Genomic DNA, 16954 nt, shown 5'->3' with positions numbered 1-16954 from the left:
TTTGGACTTCTCCAGTCTGTCCTTGTCTTTCTTGCATTGTGAGAACCAGAATGGAGCACAATACTCCACACACAGCCTGACAAAGTGCTGAGAGGAGCAGCATGATTGCTTCTCTATCTCTGCTAGTAATGCTGCTCTGGGTGCAGCTCAGGAACCTATTTGACTTCTTTGCTGCAGCAGTGCACTGCTGATTCATATTCCACTTGTCCACTGCGACAGTCCCGGGTCCTTTCAGTTGCTCCCCAACCACACAAATCCTAGCCTGTTAGCAGGCTCTTTTTGCTTATTCTAACAGATCTGCAGGGCTTTGCACTTGTCTCTGTTGAAGTTCATACCATTCTTACTAGTCTACTCTTTCAGTTTCTCCAGGTCTCTCTGATATGTCAGCCCCTCCACTCAGTTCAGTGTCACCAACAAACTTGGTGAGAGTGCTTTCAATCCTACCACGCAAATAATTTCTGAAGATATTGAAACTGTGTGGGGACCACTATCAGTCTCTGGGGTTTCCATTTGTGACAGATAGCCATCCTGAATGATTCCATTGAAAGAAGCAATTATGAGAATTAAAAACCAGCCTCATTTATTTCACACAGTACAATAGGATCTACCTTCTCATCTTAATGAATATCACCCTTTAAGAAAGTAAAAGACTGGTGGTAAATGTTACCAGGTCCTAAAAAGGAACAGAACTGCCAAGTGGCTTTTGTTCATTAAAAAGTGTAATAGTAATTGTGAGTTAACATCCTCATTGTTACAGGACACCTTAAACATCCTTAAATATATTTCAAATTCTTTATCAGTACTGTTGAGGAATACAGTTGGTGCTGGTAGCTGCTTGAGCAGCGGCAATACAAGCTGCTCATGGAACTCTGGGTGGTGCAGCCAGAGGCAAGAAGCCTTGAACCTTGCACAGCAAAGGGCCCGGGGAAATGTAGTTCAACCTGGTGAGAGGATACTCAAAGACATGGCAGGAGCTGAGGACTAGGGAAGAAGATACTTTTGTGAGTGGTAAGACTGTGAGGGTGAAAAAGCCCAGAGGTTTCTTGGCTGGGATTCTCCCTGGAAGCATCAGCTGGAGCTGTTTCAGTGTAAGTGCACTGTGAATAAATGACTTTATGGAATGAGATATTTGAGACTCTGCTGCAGGAGACCCAGGGTGGAATCTGTGAGGAAGCCTGATCTGACTGTGAGGGTGGGGTGCGCAGGCAGTGAAATGGGGACTCATCAGATCACTGGAGCTGCCTGCTGGGAAGGGGGTCTGGTCCCTGCTGTGAAGTTCTCTGGTGGTGGGAGTGTGACCAGCCTGTCTGGATGGTCAGACAGGGAGGTTTCCTTAACAGTTACTATGAAAAGTCCTTCTTCCAGGGAGATGCTTCACTGTTCTCTGTAGTCCAGGGTAATATTGTGTGATGTCAGTGCTCTGTGCTGTCTGAATTTGGGTACTTGGAGTCTCCGTGTCAAACAGTGAATACCTTCCTTAAAGACCAACTTGTCATGTTTCAGCTCCTCCAGTTATATCAAGATTTTGCTTAATTCATTTTTAGTTTTAGAAGTATTTACCAGTTCTTAGTTTAGATTGCAGACTTAGGAAGATAATTCTTTTCAGCACTTCTTAAGCCCAAGTTTCAGACTTATACCTAGACTGCTGACAGTTACTTTAGAAACAGAAAATGCCCCACAGGAAATGAGAATTTTTCTTATGCATCCACCATTGAAGTTTATTAGATACTTGATACTGTCTTTGAGGGTAATCATAGAAAATGATGTAATTTTTAGCCTCAGTAAGTCTTCTGGCTTTAGAAGTAGAATATGAGTTACATGGTATCATGTGATAATAAAGTAACTGTTTGTCAGATTTAGCAATTCTAGTGGCAAAGAATGCATCCAGAGTTAGTGATAAGCTTGTGTAGCACGAAAAGGAAGCAGTTTTATTATAGATATTTGAATTAGGAAAAGCTACATGTTGTTTTGGGGTTTTATTTAATGTGTTGTACCTATTTCTTCATCTTTTGTCATATCCTCTGAATTAGCATAAATGGTTGAAATATGCAGGTTTTATAGAAATGTGAGGAAACAGGAAAATGGCAGTTGAACTTGTCATCATAATCAAATCTTTTGTTTATGTGATTTTTTTCTCTTTACGTCTCTTTTTACTCTGTTCAAGTCAATAAGGCTGCCTCTAAACATGATGGGATCTTGTTTGATTGTACTTACTCTTATTGCCTCTTATTGTTTGGCTTGTAGTCAAACTTTTCCTGCAACTTCAGGAGAAAAACAAGACAGAACACAGCAAAATATTTGATTCCCATGAAGAGAATGAGAATAAAATAAGCCTCTCTGATTCAGTTCTGTTTGTCTTTTCTATACGAAACTCTGATCAGCATGCTATAGTTTATTCCATAACTTCTATTTTTCCAGGTACAACTGTGCCAGCATTGTTGAATAGTACCTCCAATCAACTTTACCTTCATTTTCACTCTGACATTAGTGTGGCAGCAGCTGGTTTTCATCTGGAATACAAAAGTAAGACTCTGAGTTTTTTGAAACTTATTTAGGAAGAGCATGCATATAGAAAGGGAAACAGATGTTTTACTTTTTTTAAGAGCATTTTTTTAAATGTGAGGTTTAATATTGATGTGGGTTTTCTTAACTTAATTCAGCTTAGTTCAGAAATTTAGGTGACCAAAAAGAAAAAAGTAGGAGTGACTTTCCCTACTTGAAAATGGATAAAACTAGAGAAGATAGCATATTTTTTTCCTATTAATATGTACATTTATGTATGCCTTGTAGTTATTTTCTTTCCTTCAAATTATTTTCTCTCAACAAATTGCTATAATTGCAAAAAACCAACATTTTAATCCCAGAGCTAGAAGAAAACACAACAGTTATCTCGGTAAATCATTGGCAGTATAAACAGAATAACCTAAGAATTTTCATGGCAAATTCCGCTATATATCAACTTTTTGTATGTTTTCTGAGAAACTTCATTCTAGAGTACAGAGCTGTGGAGTTATAAACATAGTGGATTACCTCTCATAATCATATTTAATTCAAACACTTTTCTATTATTACATCTCTCCAAAACTTAAAATACTGTAGAATAATAGTTACACATAGCTCATGTGATTTTAATTGGAAGTAGGTATTGCTAGGAATAGTCTACTATTTATAAAGTACAATGATGAATTGAGTGTCTGATGAGTGCTTAGATAAAGGTCACTAAGTTAATATCCTTATAGTTTTTGAAGCATCCTCTCCTTTTTCAAAGGCCATTCAAGAATTTTCTTGACAATGGAGTTAGCTTTTATATTTCATTGAGTCCAAGAATAATATCTAAAAATGGTAATGATGTTTTCAATGTTTTGAAGAAGTACACATAAGTAAATAAACATGGATAATTTTTAATAAGTTCTATTTAGGATTGAGATAAAAAATTGTAAAGAAAATATAAAGCTGAAAGAATTTGAAAGACTAGATTTTCAGCTCATAATAAATATCTGAATATGACTGTAGTCACAAGTTATTACTATGTTTTAATTTAATTCCCTGCACAGTTCAAGTATGTATATGCAAGTAAGTTATATGGGTTATTTTGATACAATCAAAATTCTAGACGTGATGTAGAATGCAAATAGGAATATTACATCTGCAGGAATTTTTTTAGAATCTACTATTTTGAGAAAGAGTTTTTTTGTTTGTTTGGGTTTTTTTTTTGTCTGGGGACTCCTCCTCCACAGTTTTTCCCCCTCCAGTATTTCTCTTTAACCTACAGTGAAAGTATAATTCCATATGAAGCATAAATAAGTACACATTAATTCTAGAAAGTCATAGAATGAACATTGAACATTTTTATATTTTACTGTATCAGTTTTATTTTCTCTGCAACTCAACTCCTGAAAAAAACCTGTTCTGTTAACAAGTAAAATCACTTAGATTTATACTTTTGTTTGTCTCTTAATTGCCAATTTCCCCACTGTGCTCTGTTAAAGCATCAATTGGACTTCAGTGGTGCTAATATTTCAAGGCCAGTGTTTCTTAGAAATGCACCTCAGTACAGGTCAAGGCAGCAATGTTGAGCATTCAGAACTCTTGGTAGTCTGACAGGAAAGAAAATAATTTTTTTCTTATGAGGCTATGTGGTCTCTTGCAGGGCTAGTAGGAGTACAGTACATCTCTCTATATGACTGAACATAGAAACTGAGAAAGTTCCTACAGAAAGAATTTACAGATTTACATTGAGCAGTCACCTTTCCAGATCAAGAAAAAAGCAGAGAAGGAAATACTTTTCTCTGCAGATATTGCTAGTATCTGATTGTGAATTCTGAAGTCTCTGATTGTTTGGTCACCTGCTATTTGAAGCAGCATCTGAAAAATAAATACCTTTGGTTCAGAAGGCAATCTAAAATTTGGAATAAAACATCATTTTGCTAAAGGGTTGTGTTAATAAAGAAAACACGAAAATATCACCTATCTGGGAAAAAAGCATTCAATGTGAAATGCTATGTTAGAACATCCGATACTTTCAATAAATGTAAAAAAAAATTAAATAAGTAGAAATATATTAATAGTCATAGAGTCAGAGAATATGCTGAGTTATAAGGAACCCATTGGATCATTGAATCCAACTCCTGGCCCTGCACACCTGCATTGTTTGTTTGTCCCTTGATTCTTTCTAGATAAAATGCTTTGCAGATGTAATTTTCAGGTATAATCAACTCCTAAAAATGACATTAAGCTATTAAAAAGTTTCTGAAGGAAGGTTGTGAGGACAGTGAAGGGCCTTGAGGAGAAGCCATGTGAAGAGGGGCTGAGGTCACTTGGTCTGTTCAGCCTGGAGGAGACTGAGGGGAGACCTCACTGCAGCTACAGCTCCTTGTGAGGGTAAGAGGAGGGACAGACACTGATCTCTGTGGTGACAGTGACAGAACCAAGGGAATGGCCTGAAGTTGTGTCAGGGGACGTGTAGGTTGGATATCAGGAAAAAATTATTCACCCAGAGGGTGGTTGAGCACTGGAATGGCTCCCCAGGGAAGTGGTCACAGCACCAAGCCTGACAGAGCTCAAGAAGCATTTGGAGAATTCTCTCAGTCACACAATGTGACTCTTGGGATGTCCTGTGCAGAGCAAAGAGTAGGATTTCATGATCCTTTTGGGTCCCTTCCAAATAAGCATATTCTATGAGTCTGTGATATAATTACTTCTCTAGGGGAAAGACAGGAATTAGAGTGAAGACAATTAGTTTTCCTACTATAGATACTAACAGAAAATATCAATTGACAATAAGAAGCTGTTCAGCACCTTGAGACCAAATTTGTAATCCAAATCCTACATCAGCAGACTACAGCAGGGATAGAAGACATTAAGTGGACCTAGTTGTGTTTAATCTAGCCTTACATTTTACATAAATTATAAATTAGAGTAGTAGCTGAAACTGCTCTAAACTAACCATTACAGTATTCTGCAGAACCCTGATGTCCTTATATGAAAAGTCTTCATTACAGCATTAGAAAGTGAGACTTATGTAGGAACATTCCCTTCATCCCAGAAGAAATTCTAAGGAACAAGGCGCAACAGAGGAGAGTGTCCTTAAGGCACTACTAAATTGTTTACTCACAATAAAAACTATGCCTCTACAACTTGCACATCCTATTTTAGAATAAATGGAGAAGTATTTCTATTTAGAAGATAAAATGCTATAAACATGCCTGAGTTTGGATCACTATGTAGGGAAAACTTTACTTCAGTAAGATACATTTAGTTTGCTATCATTTGATCACATATATTCCACACTGTTTATTGTTTTGAAGTAACTTTATAGAAATTCATAAATACTTCATGCAAGCTTCAGCCACTGATGAAAGTTTATTCAAATCGTAAATATTTCAAGATAATTTAAATGTTTGAATAAGAATAGCTCCATTTCTTGAAGCATTTTCTTCCTTTTAACAATGTCCTTCTCTTGCCCTGTCCAGTTGCAGGTTTTTTTCTATGTATGTCTTTATTTTCATGGGAAGGATCTGGACAGTCTGCTCCTGCAAACCTAAATCTATGTCTAATCTAGGCAGTGCATAGGTTTCCTTTGTAGCCTTCAAGAACACACAAGTCTTAAGGCAAATAATATGACAAACTTTGTCATTTACTTTAGGATGGTTTTGTGTTAGACATTAAGAATGTAAAAGTTCATTTGCCCAAGTTAAGTGGTCTACTGAATTTGTATGCTATGGTCAGATTGATGACATAGATTTTTTTTTCCTTTGTTTCATTGTTATTGGGGTTTTTTTGGCTCTTTTATTTGTTTGGGGTTTGGTTTTGTTTTGTTTTTCAAGTCAGATATACAAACTCATATTAAAATAAATAATTGGTTAGTGCCTTAGAAAAATTTCCTTGTAGTCACAACAGAATTGTAAGCATTGTTGAGGGCTACTATGTGGTTTCCTGTTATTTCACAAGGGCTGTAGGTTTTTAAACTGGTTGCATCAACCTGTGGTTAACAAAGCAGTAAAATATGCAACAGATTACTGTAGAGAAGATGAGAATTAATCATTTAATTAATCCTTTATATGCATGTGCTAGAATCAATACCAAACATAATTATTTTCACTACCACCAGCAAGTCAAATCAAAGAGGGTTTTGTTGCATTCCTAATATGTACAACAGTAGGAAGAATAAATATCACTTTTTATTTGATTTAATTACTTTTAATCTAATGAATGAAGGAATCAACTATCTAAATGTTTTTTTCTGGAAATGTGACTGTTTAATTCCTCTGCATTTGTGACCACCAATCTTTTAAGCTTGGTCTTAAAACCTCATGTGTTAATTCAGTGGTAGTTTAAATGTTTTCCTTAATATTCAAACAAATGAAAAAATAAAAAGTCTGGAAATAATTGCTTTTCTCCACATGCTGCTTGAACTTCTCAGATAAAGTCAAGTTTGTTTGAATAAAAATTGAATATATGCTGAGTATTGATATATAGGTTTAGGCCACCTTTTTAAGTGCCTATAACTATCTATTTATCTATTTGTCCATCTATCTATCTATCTAATCCATCTCTCCAAATTTAGGGGTTAGAATTAAATTTTTCAGTAAAAATGTTATTTTATGTAAACAATATTTTTGTAGTGTCATCCATCTCTATTAACCGGAAGTAGGATGGATGGCACAGGTCAGCATCACTGATTTTGTGAGTTTTTAGTTTACTGCTATACCAAGAGTGTGGACTATGTATGAGAATATAATCTTACTTTTAACCAGCATCTACTTTTCTGAAGCCACTCTATCATGTCCTTTCAAGTGTTGAAGGTTCTTGGCAGCTGAAATAAAGGATTTGCTGGTAAGGGAACTAGAGAGTAATTGACTGTCTTTTGTAGTAGTTCTCTATCATGAAGATATCTAATAATTTAAAAGATAAAAATCAGACTAGCAGAGAAGAAAATATTTTCTTCCAAGTAGCATATTATATTTCAGAGGTCCAGTTTAAGATCTTTCATGCAATTTGGATTTTAATGTAGCTCTTCAGTGCAAGTCTTTTCTATTTCCCCATGTTAAAGCAGGTGTGAATCATAAACATGCCATTTTTAATTTAGCAGGTCCTGATCCTGTCAGTATATCTGTGCAACTTACTAGATGTTGACAACAATCTGACCTCTCTGCAGTAACTCATTGAGATAAACACATTTTCTAGGCTAGTGTCTGAAGCATGAAGTTTTGAAAGGGACAGCTAGGATTTTGATATACGCCATCATCAAAATGGAAAGAGCAATGCACTCCGGCTTGATGCTTGTGATATAGTAAAGCATAATATGTTCTCGTTAGCTGCATAGTGTGGGAGGAATTGAAAAAAGAAAGCCTGATGACTTTTGGTCCAGCTGTCAGGACATTCTTGTGCTGTCCAGTTCTCAGCTTTCTAAAATGGACACTAATGGGCATTCACATTGTCAGATATGCCAGCAAGGATTTTCTTTCTGCCAGCAGTGGCAGTGATGTTTGGACAGAATTTGAGGTAATTGTAGGCATGGATATAATTATGTAAGTAAAGCATATTTGTCTTATGCCACAGCAGAGTCAAGGAAGTGTTTAGCAAACAGTAAGTGGAAGAAGGTCAGGGAGAGGGTTATCACTCTTGACATTGATGTGTTCTATTTTGTACTGCATAGCAGAAACTGAGCTCTGAAAAGTATGCACTTAAGAAATACTTGCTCCTTTTTTGATTGCTTGGACTTGACATTTAACATGTTTTTCCTGTATTAGTGACTGTTCACATACAACCTAGTTTAATAATGTATTTCCGAGTCTCTGAATATTTAAGATTCCAAGTTTGTCCTCGGATACCAGAATTTGTTTGCTTTCTCTCAAGCATTCTTTTGATGTTTGGACCTGTTCTAACTAAATTAATTTTCAAACTACACTGGGCTAGTATTATGGAATTATGGAACATCTCGTTATTCTAACATAACTAGATATGTTATTAATATAACATATCTAGTTATGTTAGAATAACAGAGATTTGAGGATTCAGAATAGTATTTGACTCTGCTTTCAACTTTCTCTTGCTTTTGGGTTAGTAATATTGCTTCTTAATATCAGGTATATCAAAAGAAGTCAAAGTGTTTTATGACATTCTGATAGAATATTCTATAATTTGCATCATTTTTCAGACCAAAGAAGTAGTATATACAAAATGTTTTGAAAAGTATAAGCAGCTAGCAGAAAAAAAGTTTTTAACCTAATTATTAGAATCTGTTAAATATAAATACACGGTATATACCATAATCTCAGTTAGATAGAAATTTAATTTGAAGGTTTTTGATTGATCATAGTCTGTTTAAATTCTGTATGCTATTCGACCAATGATGGATATATCAAGCACATTATTAGTGTTGCTATGCATCCACTGTTACAGCTGTTTCTGTAACTCAAAAAAATATGTAAAAGTAACTTTATTCATACAGATCCAAGCCAGTTACTCTCAATATACAGGAATGCTGAGTTCCAGAATACAAATTTCTTGAAGACAGGAAGTGAACCTCAAATTTATATTCACAGAATTCAGCAAGTACATAGATATCTGTAAGCAATTTAGTCACTGTATCTTTGCAAGGTGCTTATTTATTTAATAACAGTTATTTTGGAGCAGATCTTTTAAAATTTTATTTTCTATTCAAGAGCGAGAAGGGTGAGAAAATGCAGAAATAAGCGTTAATTTTCTTCAGTTGCATCTGAACACTGGATTCGCAAATTAGTGAACAGCAGTCTGTATATGGTAATTTGAATTACTGAGATGAGGCATTACACTTCACTTAATGCTGAAACAGTTTGTGTGAATGCATATCACAGCTATTTAGTACCTATACTCAAACTTTCCAGATGCAAATACTTTTATGATATTGTGGAATAAAGACTGATTGACCAAAAGAACGATACTAGTTAACCTGCAGCAAAACCCAAACCATTGAAGTTAATGACAATATCTCCATGATTATTTGGAGCATTACAATTCCACATAGTGACCGCACAGGAGATTCCTAGTGGCCATGGAAAGTCACCATAACATCCTTTGAAAGTTGATTCCATTGGAAGAATATAAATATTTGTAAATTCTATGATAGAAATTTCTGAAAATCTTTAAAACACATTTAGATATTTTCCTAAATTATAAATTCCAGTACACAAAATAACTGCTTCAGGGAGGTCCCATTATTTGCAACTATTAAATTATTCTTTATTTGATAATTTGAAAATTTTTTGTTTGATACCTCTTGCATAATTTGTTATGAAGCCTATACTTCATACCTTGATGGTTTTCACTCAGAATTAGAATGGCTTGACATTATCTGCATTCCTGAAGAAAGTGAAATGTAGTAAAACTCAAGGGCACAGGACTAACAAGGAACATTCAGGACCATAGAACTTAATTTCAGGAAAGAAAAAAAAATTGGCACAGCAATCACAATTTCCTGTGAAAGTATAAAAGCTATTTCAGACTTCCCTGTTCTTTATTAGGAAAAATATATTTACTCCAGCTAAAACTTGAAAAAGAGTGGAATTGTGTGAAATTTTTATCTGTGCATTTAATATTTGTAAGGCATTTATATTTGAGTGATGAAAAGTACATACATAATGGTTTATGGCATAAAGTTAAAACCATGTCTGTATGAAAATGTGTGATCAACATTACCTGTAAGAAAATTGTATTTCCCTAGAAAGGCTAGGGTCTCAGTGAATAATATCAGATATTGTTTCATGATGAAGTATCTGGAACAACTGACTAACATGTCACATATCAGAATAAAGTCAAATATAATGCAATTTCTGTACTAACACAGTCAAGTTGCATGTACGGTCACCAAACAGGTTAGATTTCATAGGAAGATACTGAGAGTAGTAGTCAGGGTTTTTTTTTTTTCCACACAACTGAATTGAAGGATGCACAGGATCTCATTCAGCAAAGTATCATGTTTCTCTGCTCTTTATGGAATTTTGTGCTAATCAACTCTCAAAATATCTTCTCACTCATTGTGGAAATTCCATTCTTGGCTTCTACAGATCATATTTTCATAAAACATAAAAAACTACATAATGATGTTTCAGGAGTGATTTTCTCAAATAAATATTTAACAATTAAAATGGTATTTTAGACTGATATTTGACTTCATAAAAGGTTTTTCACATAAAGGAAATGAGATTCTGTTATCAGACCATGAACTTACAAATTGATTCTTCTGGTCCTTCTGTTTGCAACAAAAAAAACAGCTCAGAATTACTTAATCTAATCTCCCGTTTGTCAGCTGTCTTGTTCATTTGGAGTATTTTCACTTAGTTGGAAAAGTTGATATTTAATTTTCAGTAGTGTTGACTAGAAAACTCCTTAGATAGTACACAAGGCAAAACAATGGTACACACTTGACAAAAAGCAGAATTTTGTACTTTAGGTTGCCAAATTAGGTGAACAAATTTAAGAAATTACTAATAATGGAGAATCTTTGTTAAACTAATCTTTTGTGTTCTCACACCTGGCTTAAAAACAAGTAAGAACAGACTATCCAGTGACACCTATGCAAAGATTGAGTTTTGGGTTAAAGTACTAAATTTCAATGTCTAAATGTGTTTTATAGTCCATGGAGTTGCCAAAAAATAAGGAAACACCAATAAATTCTGCTCATTTATTGTTGAAAAGAGAGAATATGCATAAAGTGTATTCCATCTTTCTCTCTCCACTTCCTTCACAAGGATAAGAAAGGACAAAAAACCCCAGTAAAACAAAATGAGCAAACAAATAAAACCCAGGATTTTTAAAAAATTTAAATCATAATACTGCTTTGGAGACTATAAAACTGTGTAGTGTGTCATAGCAATGTGACCTGGTAATTGGTCATAGTGTATAATCTTTGTGCTTCAGCCATACCACTCGTATTCTGTAGAACAGTTGTGAAAACTTCTGTGTTTTAAACAAAATTTCAGTTTATTGTTGAAATTAATTCTTAATTAATGTTTTCTTAAATACCCATAATTGTGTGGAAATAATTCATTAAGGCAGAGAATATCAGTGAAGACCTGCTGTCCACTTATCTATGGTTTTTTTCAATCTTTGTCTTTACTTTTTCTAGCTGTAGGTCTTGCTGCCTGTCCAGAACCTGTAATTCCTAGCAATGGGATCAAATCAGGAGATAGATATATGGTGAATGATGTTTTGTCCTTTCAGTGTGAGCCAGGATATACATTACAGGTATTTCTTTCTTTTTTTCTTTGAATAATACACTGTGGAATGATTGCTAAGAATAAAATGCCGAGAGACCTGTCCAAAACATATTCCAATGAAGAGTCTGTAGTGTAGTCATAGAGATGATTTAGGTGGAGCCTATGTGAGTGCTCCCAAATTGTAAAGCTACAAATGTGTGGCATTTCTGTCCTTCAGTAAATCTGGGCTGGGAAATTTTGTCTTAGATCATCAACATACCATTGAACAGTAAAGGCCATCAAAATGAGAATTGAAATAACATGAAGAAAATGTTTTCTCTAGAAAATTTTTATAGTACTATACTATAGAGTGCAGTGTTTTTTTTCCTTTTGGGGGATTTATTCATATAATTGCCAAGAGCTGTTTGTTTAGTTCCTCATTTCTGTGATCCTGATCACTGCTTCTGAGCTGTTATGACTGAAATATATTTAGGTAAGCATCTGATTTATGGCTAAGCTTCTAGCAGTGATTTGACAGGAAATAAGAAAACTAAGCCTATACTGATGGTTTCCTATGGAGATGGGAAATGATCTCCATATAACACAATTAATTTAATATAAAAACCAGCCATCTAATCTCAATCAGCTGTTTACATTTTTATTGTGACACTGGAGATAATCAGCCATACTCCTCCAAGGACTGATTCATACAAAGATTTCATGTTTGAACAGGAACTTTACTCTTAAAGTATTGTTCTTCATTGGTAATATCAAAAGTTTAACACAGGTATCAAACTTGAAACTGCTTAGATTTATTGGAGTGACCTCTGCTTGTATTGCCCATCATATTGCAGATTCTTTTATCCCTACCTTTTTCAACTTTTAGAAATATCTAAATCTTGCATGTTGAAAAAGGGCATCATTATTCAGTTTTTAATTACATTGATTAGAAATGGATACATGCTCAAGATACAGCATCATCAAATATTCTGTCTATACTTAAAATAGTAGTGGTGAAACATTGATGTGGAGTGATAACAGTAGAATAGGAATACTTCAGAAGTGGTTGGAATAAATATAGAAAAGCTTTTGAAGATACGCATTGTTAGCCCTGGCTTGATGTTTTGGATCTACTCTTACTTTTAAAAACAATCAGAATGCAAGTTCATAAATACAGTATTATTATAAATAATGATGCATTTTTGAAGAAGAGAGCTGCACACAAAAAAACTCTCATCTATATTAAAGCTAAATTTCAATACACTGTGTATATCACTATCACAAAACCATATAATGTCTTTTGTCTATAGGCAGGTCTTATCTGTAGCCCTCTCATATGACTAAATGGACTTTTTCTATATACTTACAGGGATTCTATTATTAAATACTTTCTTAACATTTCATAGCATATTGTTCCTTAACTGTATCTATTCTGACTGTAAACCTCTTTTTCAATAAATCTAAAATTTTAATACTATCTGTGGAAGCTGACATATGTAAAATCTAGTTTCATGAGCTTGTTCAAAGTGTAAAACAAAGATCTTCAATATCCAAATTCAATAGAAAAGAGTTTGAATCTTTTGAAAATATTGATGAAAATTGCTATGCTGTATGGACTCTGTTGTAAGGAAGTGCATACATATATATATATAGCATGTTAGTCTGACAGGACAAGTAAAATAGGATCCAAATTAAAGAGGAATAATAATGAAAATAGTGTTCTATGAGGCACACTATGTTTTCTATTCAACAAATATAGACCAGCATAACATTTTATAATTTTTTTTCTCTTTAGCTGTGAATTTATCCTCAGTCTTTAGAGACCATATTCACAGCTAGCAATAACAATCAGCTGTGGATTAGTTTATAATTGAGACTTACCAGAAAAGTCATAGAGCTCAAACTACTACCTGGAGATGCATAAGAAACGTAATTGCTAGCTGTAGGATTAAGTGTCTCCCCACAGGAGGGAACTTTAAAACTCTGAAATCACAGTGTGCTCTTGTTGGAAAGAGGCTTGAAGCTAGAGGAATCATTTAATTTTGTTTTTCAAAAGATCCTTTATAGGTTATTTTATGTTTTTCCTGACTGTGGTAGTTAAATTTCGTCTTCCTCCTTAACTCACATCAGAGGTATGCAATCACAGAAAACTAGAAAAAGAGAATAAAATAAAACAATGCAATCTTGGAAGACTAAAAAGAGGAAGTAAAACAGGGAATATTGCATTAATTAAATTATTCAAAACCTCATACATTTTACAAGTAACTAAGATGACACAGTAAGTGCATGCACTTATTTTCCTTTAAAAATGTAGCTTTTAAGAAAAAGATTTTTATTGAATTATCAATTTGGAGTGTTTTTAGAAGAAAAAGACTAATTTATTTTTCATTATTTTAGTGAAAACTGATCCTTTTTTCCTTCCAAGTAATTTTCTTCATGTGTTTCAGTTTGGCTTTCAGAACATGATTGCCTAAATATACTTAACTAAATGATTAATTAAAGGAGTTTTATTCCATGCAGTTCTATATGAACTTTATTCAAGGTAGAGTGTAAACATTCCAAATGGTGTGGAAGAAATGTCATCAAATGGATTTTCTTTTACTGTAGTTTACCTATTCATTCTTTTTCTCATTTTTATGAGATTTTGATTGCTATGGACAAATAATATTTAAATAAACCTTCATATGATATTGATAAGATGTGCTGACTTACAAAATTTTAGACTCATAATACACCTGATCAAAATAAGCTAGGGATGTTAAGTGACTAGCATGAGTTTGTATATCCAAATGATCAAAACAGAAACTAAACCTTGTTCTCAGTCCCGTGTCTCAATCTTTGTATCAGTTGCTCTCACTCTGGCCAATTTATTCAGTTTTTGCGCTTCAGCAGCAGAATGCATAACCTGAGTATCTCAAAGGACAGAATTGACAATAAACGAGACTTTTTCTGCTACTGTTAATAGTTTGAACTGTTCCTAGGGAAAACAAAGATGGGAGCATTTTGATCCTAGACAGTCCCCCTGAAGTATGTGGGATTAGACTGTGCAAGTTACAGCCATGTCTTGATTTACTTCCTGCCATCACATGAGTCTGCTTGGTTCCTGTGATTTTTCTTAAAAATAGACAGAGTAAATGAAACATGACAGCTATATAAAGAGGCACTTGTATTTCTACAGCTGTCTGCCAAGATGTTGCATGAATGCAGTGGGTCATGTTGTGAGGCCATGTGAGAGGTCAAGGCCTACTGCTATCTGTTGATGGCAGTCTTGGCATGGTCCACATTGAACATCTGTAGTAAGTAGATGAGGAACAAATTCCTCTCTGTGTCTGTAGTAATTATGCAGAGCAATGGTTGATTCACTACAGGTTGCAGCATAAAACTCAACCACTATGCTTGCACTGTAGATGGAACACAGTGGAATTGAAACAGGCAGTGAACTTAGCAGATGAGAGCACATAGCTGCTTCTACTTTTAAGAAACTTTCAAGTTACCAGAGGAAAGATGTTTTAGAACATTTATCCAATAGAAAAATAAGAACATAAAACCTGAACTGTTTGAAAATAGAGTTTAATTCAAGAAATTATTATGTAGTTGGCTGAAATAAGAATATACACTGATTCGATTATCCAGGAGGTACTGTGTAGTTCTGTCTTTCAGGAAAGTTCCATGAATGAGTATTTGTAATCTGATTTTTTGCCCTTTGCGAACAGGGCCGTTCTCATATTTCTTGTATGCCAGGAACAGTTCGACGCTGGAACTATCCATCTCCTCTCTGCATTGGTATGGAAACCTGTTTTCAGTTTTCTGACCATCAATCACACGAAACTCCTGACCTTGCCATGCCCATTGTTCCTCAACTTAATTCTGTTTAATTGAAAACTTTTTTGAATTTTCATTTGTATCTATGAAATATGGGGAAAAAAGATAATATTTTTGTCTATAAATGGTTAAATGCTATTTTTAAAAAATATTGTGAGAGTGGGCAAAGGAGGAAACCCATATGTTAACCATTGTTTCACTTTTCCTGAATAATCTGCTTTGAATTAGGCTGAATCTTCATGGTGTTAAGAGATTCCTTTTGCAGCGTGCTCAGATTGGAAAACTTAGGCAGTTCCTGAAGAGCACCTAGAAGATTTCCTAAAGAAGCAGGCAGTGGAGAGAAGCTCTGAAGCCAAGCCTTCAGGAATGGTGGAATGAAAAGGAATTTCAGGGATCCAGAAAAGACTGGCTCTTTTCATCTGAGAAAGCTGTTAAATTATGCTGAGTTGAAAAGTAAAGCTAAAAAGCATTTTCTTCTTAGTACATTTAAACCTTAGCCAAAAAGATCTGAGTTTTCTTTGTATAGAAAATAATCTTCTTCTGCAGTACTTTTTCTTGATTAGACAAAATTTAAGAGAGTCAAGATTCTGCTGTATTTTGATATGCTTATTTCAAGAAAAAACAGGAAGTGAGGAGTGAGAAGCACAGGTCCATCATAATGTACCGTCACTTTAGCTTTGAAATACATTCTTCAGTGAATGCTTTTAATATTAATACTCAATCATCAAAAGCTGTTCCTATTAGTTTCATATCTAAGAGGAATTCAAAATATTGGGATGACGACACTGTTCAACCCTAATGTGAAATAGATTCCTTGTCAAGTTGAACCCATGCATTATTTTGTATTGCAAACGTCTACAGAAGGAGTCAATTTTGATTGATACAAAGGTAGTACATTTTCTTGCAATCAGTTTTAGAAATGGAAAATGTATTCAAGGATGGGTGTTTTGGGTTTTGGACACTTCTGCCAGTTTCTTTTCTTTTCACGGTAACCTTATGTTTCACCTTGCATACGTTATGTTTCCTTCTTGAAAACATTGAGCTTAAAACATAACCCTCCTTCTTCTCTCACCTCTAACACTTAAAATATTGATTTTTATAGAATGCAAGCCAAAATCAGTACAATTATTACAACAAGACAGTATCACAGTATCACAGTTGTGTTATCAGATCATTTGTCAATGTAATGCCTGGCATGAAGACTCACAGGCCTTAAAGTAATGATTCCTCAAATAATAAATATAAAATTACAATATTCTTATTTGATTTCTTGAAGTTATTGTTACTTCATTTTAGTGTCCTAGCATATGTGTAAACTTAGCCACTTTATTGCAGGATGCTTCATGTATTTATGTCTTAGCTTTATATCATCCTAAATGATGCAAATGGGTTTTCAATTTCCAAATATATGAATTTGCTGAATAGAAGCATAACAATAGAAAGCAAAGAATTAT

The 16954-nt window shown here is 34.3% G+C and overlaps 1 protein-coding gene across 1 annotated transcript in view; it reads left to right on the top strand.

The window, feature by feature from the left end:
* CSMD1 (CUB and Sushi multiple domains 1) overlaps positions 1-16954 on the top strand; it is a 1073317-nt gene that overhangs the window by 928250 nt on the left and 128113 nt on the right. The window contains 3 exon segments of the mRNA XM_036380277.2: positions 2419-2523; positions 11609-11727; positions 15392-15461. Of these exon segments, the coding sequence (XP_036236170.2) occupies positions 2419-2523; positions 11609-11727; positions 15392-15461 (294 nt within the window).

The sequence above is a fragment of the Molothrus ater genome, chromosome 3 (assembly GCF_012460135.2).
Source record: "Molothrus ater isolate BHLD 08-10-18 breed brown headed cowbird chromosome 3, BPBGC_Mater_1.1, whole genome shotgun sequence".
Taxonomy (NCBI): domain Eukaryota; kingdom Metazoa; phylum Chordata; class Aves; order Passeriformes; family Icteridae; genus Molothrus; species Molothrus ater.
Note: the sequence above shows the minus strand (reverse complement) of the source record. Positions and strands in the feature narration are given on the sequence as shown.